The sequence below is a fragment of the Lontra canadensis genome, unplaced genomic scaffold (assembly GCF_010015895.1).
Source record: "Lontra canadensis isolate GAN:19392208 unplaced genomic scaffold, GSC_riverotter_1.0 scaffold88, whole genome shotgun sequence".
NCBI lineage: Eukaryota > Metazoa > Chordata > Mammalia > Carnivora > Mustelidae > Lontra > Lontra canadensis.
This window is the reverse complement of record NW_022631082.1, coordinates 2,471,144-2,480,511: the sequence shown is the minus strand read 5'-3', so window position 1 is coordinate 2,480,511 and position 9,368 is coordinate 2,471,144. Positions and strand designations below refer to the sequence as shown.

At 58.0% G+C, this 9,368-nt stretch overlaps 1 protein-coding gene across 2 annotated transcripts; it reads left to right on the top strand.

The window, feature by feature from the left end:
• Positions 1 to 25: 25 nt before the first annotated feature.
• Positions 26 to 9,091, top strand: GTF2F1 (general transcription factor IIF subunit 1). Of its 2 annotated transcripts, none has more exons than XM_032883747.1 (12): positions 26 to 520; positions 603 to 649; positions 1,186 to 1,258; positions 4,660 to 4,853; positions 5,480 to 5,650; positions 6,946 to 7,130; positions 7,632 to 7,785; positions 7,870 to 8,048; positions 8,169 to 8,242; positions 8,321 to 8,459; positions 8,643 to 8,760; positions 8,848 to 9,091. In XM_032883747.1, the coding sequence occupies exons 1-12, from the start codon at positions 509 to 511 to the stop codon at positions 9,050 to 9,052; spliced, it is 1,551 nt and encodes a 516-aa protein (XP_032739638.1). In that variant the 5' UTR covers positions 26 to 508; the 3' UTR covers positions 9,053 to 9,091. The 2 variants fall into 2 exon arrangements, with proteins under 2 accessions (XP_032739638.1, XP_032739637.1); XM_032883746.1 differs by having other exon boundaries at positions 7,867 to 8,048.
• Positions 9,092 to 9,368: the final 277 nt, after the last annotated feature.

Here is a 9,368-nt window from a genome sequence, read left to right as displayed (position 1 = left end):
CTCCTCGGACTCACTTCCGGAGTGGAGTGGCGCATGCGCCAGGCGCCCGGGAGCTCGCGAGGAAGGCCAGGGTCTCCCTCCCCTCCCAGGATGCCCCGCGGTTCCGGGTGTGACGTCAAGGGAGGCGTGGCCACAGGGCTGATTAAATTAACCGCGCTATATAGAAGAGGGAGACCCCACGCGAGCCGCAGAGAGGGTGTGTTGTAGTTCGGGTTCGGCCTGAGGTCTTCTCTCTGGAAAGAGACAGGGAAACCTGAGGCGGAGGAGGCTGCCATCGCGACGCGGCCCGAGTTTCGTTTCCAGGTTAGGCGCAGGCGCAGACGCGGCCGGAGAGGTCCCCGAGACGGCCGGCTGACTGAGCGCTGCTGCTGGGGAGCTGCTCCCGGGATCGGCGGCCCCTCGGGCTTGGGGTCCTCCGTCGCGGCCAGAGACCCGACACCCGACACCGCGAGGGCGGCTTGCCCGGGACTGAGGAGCGCGGACGGACCCGAACCACCGATCGTCACCCATGGCGGCCCTCGTGAGTATGCGGCGGAGTGCGGGGGTCCCGTCGGCGGCCTCTGCACACCCCTTACTCACCGTCCTTCCTGCTCTCCCCGCAGGGCCCCAGCACCCAGAATGTCACCGAGTATGTCGTTCGAGTTCCCAAGTAAGTCCCTGAGCCCTCCCCGCTCAATACCTTCCTGAGCTTGGAGGCCTGCCTGGCACCTGCTGTGATTCCCCCTCCTAACTGGCAGGGACGTGGGGACAGGGCTGGGCTTGAGCCGAGGCCCTCGGGGGGCATCCTGTGTTTTGAACAGAAAGAATGAATGAATGAGTACAGTAATAGACAGTAGGATGAAGCCTCCCGGCCTGGCATTCCCTCGGGCAGGAATGCCGTTTCCCCAGCTGTGACTCTTCTTGGTCCTCTAAAACCCAGTTCCAGGATTTTCCTCCGGGAAGCATTCCCTGCCTGCCCTCCCCCATCCCCAGGGCAGAGTTCCCCATTACTCCCACATCTTGGGCGCCCCCAGATCTCTGTGTCTCCTTCTGCTCTTCTTCAGCACCCGGTGGGGAGAGTTTGGATCTGTTACCTGACAGTCGGGGAGCCCCTGAGGGCTTTTGTGGGTCCACAGGTTTGCTGAGCCAGGGAGGGTTTGTTAAATGAACGATGGACTGAGCAGTGCCTTTTCTTGTCCATTCCAGAAACACAACTAAAAAATACAACATCATGGCCTTCAACGCAGCTGATAAAGTCAACTTCGCTAACTGGAACCAGGTAAATCCCTGTCGTGAGCGAGAGCCTGATCTGGCCCTTGGTGGTTGCAGTAGACATTTAGTACCAGTAGTAACTAAGGCTTGGTTTCCTCCACGTTCCCAAGTGGAGATAAAATGAGGTACTAAGGCCCAGGCTGAGCTGCTGGGTATCCCTGGGAGGAAGATTTGGCAGGCCCCACCGGAGGCCTTGTGAAAGGAGAACATTGAGAAGCTATGTCCACTGACAGGCATGTTTGGCCCTGAGTTACCTGGGCAACGGAAGGGGCTGCGTCCCACAGATGGTTTCTGGAAGCTGCCACTCTCGGGTGGTGCTACTGTAGCAGAATACCACACACCGGACGGCTTATAAACACACATTTATTTCTCACAGTTCTGAAGGCTGGGAAGTCCAAGATCAAGGTGCCAGCAGATTTTCGGCCTGGTGAGGGCCTGCCCCCTGGTTTATGGATGGCTGTCTTTTCACTGTGTGCTCATGTGGCAGAAGGGGTGTGGGAGCTTTCTGGGGCCTCTCATGAGGGCACTGATCTCATTCAGGAGGGCTTCACCCTAGTGACTTAGCCCCACCCACCCAAGGCCCCACCTCCCAGTGCCATCACACTGGGGGTTTGGTTTCAACCTATGCATTTTGCAGTGGAATGCAGACATTCAGTCTCTAGCAGAAGCCATTAAAGGGGTTTATTTATTTATTTATTTTCATTAAAGTTTTTTTTTTTTTTTTTTAGGATTTATTTATTTATTTATTTGACAGACAGAGAGAGAGAGGGGGGTAAGCAGAGAGCCCGATGTGGGGCTCGATCCCAGGACCCTGGGATCATGACCTGAGCTGAAGGCAGAGGCTTTAACCCACTGAGCCACCCAGGCGCCCCTTCATGAAAGGGTTTTAAATAGAGCAGGTATAAGGTGATCCAGGCGCTGTCGGGAGACAGGCTGTGGGATCAAGGGCAGACAGTGTGCGCAGGGTGGAGGCATTGGCTGGGGTCCCGGGGAATGACCATTGGGCCTGGAGCAAACAGGGGTATGAGAAGTGGGTGGATTCTAGGGTGTTTCGAAGTAGCGCCCACAGGATTTGTTAATGACTGGATGTTGAGGGATGACGGGGCCATATGGATGGAGTATTTGGGAACTGTGGGCCCAACATCGTGTATTAGACATCCAGAGGAGAAGGGAGGGAAGTAAGCAGTTGAGCATATGAGCTGGGAGGCTGGAAGGGAGCATCTGGGTATTTGGGGTGGCATTTAAAGCCACGGAGCCTGGACTGGCCCAGCAGAGGAGTTGGCCCTGAGTCTAAGGGGGGCAGCTTCTGGCCTTCTCTCAGTTGGGCGGCTCCTACTGCCCAATCTTGTTTTCCAACACAGGTCTCTCTTTTGACTATTTTTAAAGGTCACTTCCTCTAGTTGAGCAGATGAGACCATCAGACCTTGGGCAGGTGGATGCTTGCTCGGGGCACCCCCTCCTCTTGCAGGATGCCTGCCTCCCAGCATCTCCACCTGCACACCATTCATATACGGACTAACGCGCTTCCCCGACCTCTGGTCCCACCTGAATTATCCAGAGAGGATGCAGTGTTTCCAAATCCCTGATCACTCAGTGGGGGGACCTCCTTTACCACTGATCATCCACGAGAGAAATAACTCATCCATCGGGGGTACCCAGCCCCCAAACAACACTCACCCCTAAGAGGAATAACTTGGTAAATACTTTGGGAACATACCACCTTCCATCCTTCATTAAGTAGGAGGGCCCCTCTCCCCCCAACCCCTGAGAACCCAGAGGAGCCTACCCCTCAGTCACGTGTCCCTTTGGAGGGGCCGTGCCCCTCGTTACCCATCACCTTGAGGTGCAGCACCTGAGTACTGATGACCTCTTGAGACACGTGACCTCCCAGCCACCAGGACCTTGCACATATCCTGTTCCCTGATCGTCATGGGAACCCTCAGAATCTTAGAAGGGGATTACATTCCCTGGGGAAGAACAAATCCCCTGGGTTGTCACTAATCACCCAGGGGAGGAGGCAGGTACAGGTGTCTAATCGCTCTCAACCACGAGGAACGTCCCCTCCCCTAATAGCCACTCCCCACCCAGGACAACTCCTGGGCAGAAACCTACCCCTGCCAAATGCATTCTTTGTAGCAGCTGTCCCCGGAGACCACCCCCTGGGCTAGAGGTGAACCATCCGGCAGGGGCCCTGCCCTCTGGGGTGACCACCTTCAGGGAATCAGGCCTCTTTACCCCCCTTTAGCAATGAATCGCACCCAGGGCTGGCTCCCTGAAAAGGTGCGGGAAGGACACTGGTTCCTCCCATTCATGGGGTGGCCACAGCCTGGGTAGCTTGACCGGGGATCGAATGCTAGCTTGGTAGCCCTTTTCCCTCACATTTCCAAGGTTTTGTTCCATCGGCCTCCAGCTCGTGGTGTGGGCTGCTGAGAATGCCCGCCATTCTCATTCTTGTCCTTTATATCGGGTCAGCAGGCTTTTTCTGGAAGGCCCAGCTGATGATTATGCTGGCGTTGTTGGCCAGTATAATGATAGGTAAATGGCTGGGCGTGGCCACATGCTGATAAAACTTTGCTTTCCCTCCTCTTTTTGGCTGTTTGGTCCTCCAGTGTCTGGAGGTGGTGTCTGGAGGTAGCTAAGTTAACCCTGCCCCCTGCTGATGTGCACAGACTCCCTTCCAGTCTCCTGCTGCTGCAGACAGTGGTGCTGTAAAGGGCTCGTGTGGGGCCTCTCACCCCCACTGGGGAAGCAGTGTGCACGTCTCAGAATTTCTTACCTGCTGCCGAATTGCCTGGAGATCCAAATTTGGAAAACAGCCTTTAATGACATCTCAATGCAGAGAGAGAAGTGGGCCAGTTCCAAGCAGGTTGTTTTCTTTGTTTTCTCACCAAAATGATCCATTTATTTATTTATTTTTAAACTGTTGATTTAGAAATAGTTCCAAACTGGGACGCCTGGGTGGCTCAGTTGGTTGGACGACTGCCTTCGGCTCAGGTCCCGCCTGCATCGGGCTCCCAGCTGCACGGGGAGTCTGCTTCTCCCTCTGATCTTTTCCTCACTCATGCTCTCTCTCACTGTCTCTCTCTCAAATAAATAAATAAAATCTTAAAAAAAAAAAAGAAAAAAAAGAAATAGTTCCAAACTTTTAAAAGCTGCAAAATAAACCTAGTACGAGGCTTAACCACATGCCTTCTCCCAGACACACAGTGTCTGGACACACAGACATACAGGCCAGTATTCTACCCCTTTTTCTGCTTTGCTCAGCTGGAGGTTAGCTCTGAACGTCGGCAGCTCAGCCTGGGAGAAGGGGGGTCAAGGGTGTTCTGGGGAGGGGGCGCAGAGCTCAAGCAAAGGCGGGCACCCCGCTGAAAGTGTCTGTTTCCTGGCCGCCCTGCCCTGTTGCCCCAGGCCCGACTGGAGCGAGACCTGAGCAACAAGAAGATTTACCAAGAGGAAGAGATGCCCGAGTCCGGCGCGGGCAGCGAGTTCAACCGCAAGCTTCGCGAGGAGGCGAGGAGGAAGAAGTACGGCATCGTCCTCAAGGAGTTCCGGCCCGAGGACCAGCCCTGGCTGCTCCGCGTCAATGGCAAATCGGGCAGAAAGTAAGTGGTGGCGGCAGTGGGTGCCTCCCGTGTCCCCCGCGTCCCCTGAGTGTGCTAACTCCGTTGGGCTCTCATGGGGTTTTATTTCTGAAGGTGAACCAAACTGGTGCTCATGCAGGAGCCCTAGAGACTGGGGTGTGGGACCTGAGAACCGGGCTGATTGCACACAGCAGGGGGCCGCTGGGGGGGGTTGTGACGATTGGGACGCCAGGTGGGTGGAGGGCACTCCCAGGGGAACAGCGGGCAAAAGCACGGAATGGCCCACAGACTAGGCCTGTAAATGGAGGCTCACACAGTTGAAGGGCCAGCCCAGGGTCTCCTGGCATTGAATTTTTTTTTAAGATTTTATTTATTTATTTGACAGAGCAAGGGTAGGGAGGCGCAGAGGGAGAGGGAGAGAGACAAGCAGACTCCCTACTGAGTGCAGAGCCAGATGTAGGGCTTGATCCCAGGATTCCGAGATCATGACCTGAGCCGAAGTCAGACACTTAACCAGCGGAGTCATCCAGGCGCCTCTGGATTTTGCTTTGAGAACCCAGATGGTTCTGGAGATGGGTTAGGCCGGGGGGCATAGGCAGGCAGGGGCCTGGTCCTGAGAGCCACGCTGTGACCATGGCTCTCTGCAGGTTCAAGGGCATAAAGAAGGGAGGTGTGACAGAGAACACGTCCTACTACATCTTCACCCAGTGCCCCGACGGGGCCTTCGAGGCCTTCCCGGTGCACAACTGGTATAACTTCACGCCGCTGGCCCGGCATCGCACGCTCACTGCCGAAGAGGCCGAGGAGGAGTGGGAGAGGTGAGTGAGCCCGGTGGGCCTAGAGGGAGGCAGGACCCCGGCGGGAGCTCCCGGCTCCCGGCTCCCCAGAAGGGAGCTGAAACCACTGGAAACGGGGTGTGTCATGATAGCTTTCTCTCTAGCTGGGAGCTGCGTACTCAGTGGTCACCGCGCCAGGCTCCACCAGGCCCTTGGCAGGGAGCTCCCAGTGCAGTGAGGGAGGCAGACCTGGAAGCGTCAAGGACACACACGGCCCTGAGAGGGCTGGGGAAGGGGTAGCTGAGCTGAGCCCTGGAGCAGGAATTGGCAGAGCAGGGGAGGGTCTCCCTGGCCCGCTTGGCTTCTGCCAGGCAGGAGGGCTCCGGCTGGATCAATGACCTGCAAGGTATATATAATGTAAAATTGACCATTTAACCATTCCTAAGTATCCCGTTCAGTAGCATTGCGTACATTCATACTGTTGTACAGCCATCGGTGCTGTTCCCTCTCCGGAACTTTCTCATCTTCCCATCCTGAGATTCTGCCCCCATTAAACAGAACCTCTTTGTCCCCCTCCCCCAGCCCCTGGCTGCCACCATTCCACTTTCCGTTTCTGAGTTCGACCTTTCTAGGGACCTCACTGATCATGCAGTCTTTGTCCTTTTGTGACTAGCGTATTTCACTGAGCACAAGTCTTTAAGGTTCAGGCATATTGTAATACATGTCAGTGTTTTCTTCTTTTTTTGTAATTAAAATACTTCTAATAATAAAAAAATACAAAATTTATCATCTTAACCATTTGTAAATGTGCCCCTCGGTAGTAGTAAATCTGCTCACGTTCTCGTGAGACAGAACCTCACCCCTTTTCCCACTACTGAGAAACCTCATGCTATTTGATACAATCCTAAGGCTCTCCGTAGCCAATATTTTTTGAAACTTTTTATCACCATGCTAAATGGAAACACCGGTGGTGTCGCATCTCATAAAAACAAAGGCACCCATCAACTACCATAAGAACACACGGACATGAATACGTTGTAGCCAAGTTCTGCCTGAGAAAGGCCCTGAGCTCAAGAGAGATGCTGGGATACCAGCTCCGCGCTGAGACCTTCTGCCTGAGGGACGCGGAGCAGAGAGGGAATCGAAGAAAGGCCAGCTCTCCCCCAGGGGATTTCAGGATCGCATTATCTGGGGTCACACATCCTCAGATCACCTAACTCCTTCCTGTCTATGGTTTCCCCTTTGGGTGAGCGGCTGGTGGAGATTGCAGGGGGAAGGCCCGGTTTGTGGAGCCAGGCCCCTTGTAACCCCCACTGCACCCCTCCCCCTGCCCCCAGGAGAAACAAAGTCCTGAACCACTTCAGCATCATGCAGCAGCGGCGGCTCAAGGATCAGGACCAGGACGAGGAAGACGAGGAGAAGGAGAAGCGCAGCCGCAAGAAAGCCAGTGAGCTACGCATCCACGACCTGGAGGACGACCTGGAGATGTCGTCTGACGACAGCGAGGCCAGTGGCGAGGAAGGTGAGGCCGCTGGCACCCCCCGGGGGGCTGGGTCGTACTTTGTCAAGGTGTTTGGGTGATGACTCAGTAAATGCCGCTGTAGGAAAGTTTGGTCACTCACGGCCCGCTGGGAATGAGAACACGACAGAGCAGGGTACTGGGGAAGCCCCGGAGTTGGTAGGAGGCAGAAAGGAGTGACGACGGCAAGGTCTCAGCGGTGGCCTTCATCGGGGTTTCGGATCTGCCACTTCACGTAATTCTGGCAGTTCCTGGGCTACAAGCGAGGTTTCTGGATTTCGGTACCTGGTTTCCAGTCCTGGCGGCCGGAGGGAAGGAGATGATGGGTGTGAGTGTGAGAGTCCGAGAAAGGGAGTTAGGGGTGGAGACTGGTCGGGTTTGCACGGGAGAGGTGAGTCCTTGGGGGTGTCTCTGCCTGGTTAGCGAGGCCCCCGAGATGTCCAGACGTCCTTGGATATGCCGGACGGGATGAGGGCCGGCCTGAGCCCCGCCCTGCTTCCCCAGGTGGCCGAGCCTCCAAGGCCAAGAAGAGGGCGCCCCCCGCCAAGGGCGGCAAGAAGAGGAAGAAGAAGAAGGGGTCCGACGATGAGGCGTTTGAAGACAGCGACGACGGGGACTTCGAGGGCCAGGAGGTAGACTACATGTCCGACGGCTCGAGGTGAGGCGGGCGGCAGGCGGGAGGCCTGGGCCGGGCCTGGTGCACTTGTTCCCTCACCCTGTGCCCGCCTTCTGTCTTCAGCAGCTCCCAGGATGAGCTGGAGGGCAAGCCCAAGGTCACCCAGCAGGAGGAGGGCCCCAAGGGCGTCGACGAGCAGAGCGAGAGCAGCGAGGAGAGTGAGGAGGAGAAGCCGCCCGAGGAGGACAAGGAGGAGGAGGAGGAGAAGAAGGCACCCACGCCACAGGAGAAGAAGCGCAGGAAAGGTCGGTCCCCACCCGCTTCCCCGGGGCAGCCGCCCCCCAACTCCCAGAGCGCCCCCATCCGAGGCGGAGCTGGGGCGGGCGGGCTCCCCGGCAGCAACGCCCTGCCTCTGGCTCCAGCAGACAGCAGCGACGAGTCGGACAGCTCGGAGGAGAGCGACATCGACAGCGAGGCGTCACCGGCCCTCTTCATGGCGGTAAGGCCCAGCCTGGAGCCGGAGCGGGCAGGTGGCTGCCCCGTGCCTGGACTCACGTCCCCAACCCCGTCTCTGCAGAAGAAGAAGACACCCCCCAAGAGGGAGCGGAGGCCGTCGGGAGGCAGCTCGCGGGGCGACAGCAGGCCAGGCACACCCAGCGCGGAGAGCGGCAGCACGTCGTCAACCCTGCGGGCCGCGGCCACCAAGCTGGAGCAGGGTGAGCGGCCACTGCCCCTCGCTGCCGTCCCCGCTGCGGTCCTTTGTTCTGCCTCCGGGGCAGAGCCCAGAGTCGGGCCACAGGCCTGTCCACACCCCCTCCCCGCTCCCTGCACAGGGGACGCTGGTCCCCCATGCCCTTCCCCCGGGGGCACAGGACTCAGCCCTGCCCCCACTCCCCCAGGCAAGCGGACGAACGACACGCCGGTGGCCAAGCGTTTGCGGCTGGAGCCGGGACCCCAGAGCCTGTCGGGGAAGTCGACCCCTCAGCCCCAGTCCGGGAAGTCGACCCCCAGCAGCGGGTGAGTGGGCGCGAGGGCAGCCGGGGCCGGGCCGGGCGTGGGGGAGCCTCCTGCTGACGGCCACCCTCCCTGTGCCCCGCTCCTCAGGGACGTGCAGGTGACCGAGGACGCTGTGCGCCGCTACCTGACGCGCAAGCCCATGACCACCAAGGACCTGCTGAAGAAGTTCCAGACGAAGAAGACGGGGCTGAGCAGCGAGCAGACGGTGAACGTGCTCGCCCAGATCCTCAAGCGCCTCAACCCCGAGCGCAAGATGATCAGCGACAAGATGCACTTCTCCCTCAAGGAGTGACGGCCCGGCGCCGCCCAATAAACGAGCTCGGCTCCAGAACTTCCTGGGTGCTCGCCTCGTCCCTCCCCTGCGCCCCGAATCCCAGAGCCCCGCGTCTTCAGTTCCAGGTCACCTGGGGGTTTCCTGGGCGCCGCCTCACCCGGCGCGGGCCCCTCCTTCTGGAACCTTCCGCCACACCTCCGAGCCCGCTCTCAGTCCTCAGCCTTTCGCATGCGGGGGTGGAGGGGGGTATCTCTCCGGCTCCAGCTTCTCTGGTCCTGTTTTTGGTTATAGCTTATCCCCTTTCACCCACGAAGTGCTTCTCCAGCTCTCGAAT

Bases quoted from the DNA above. Each gene is read 5' to 3' on its own strand.
- GTF2F1 (XM_032883746.1), top strand. The intron at 4,854-5,479 runs GTAAGTGGTGGC...GGCTCTCTGCAG, and splicing joins AATGGCAAATCGGGCAGAAA to GTTCAAGGGCATAAAGAAGG. The intron at 8,460-8,642 runs GTGAGCGGCCAC...CCACTCCCCCAG, and splicing joins GGCCACCAAGCTGGAGCAGG to GCAAGCGGACGAACGACACG.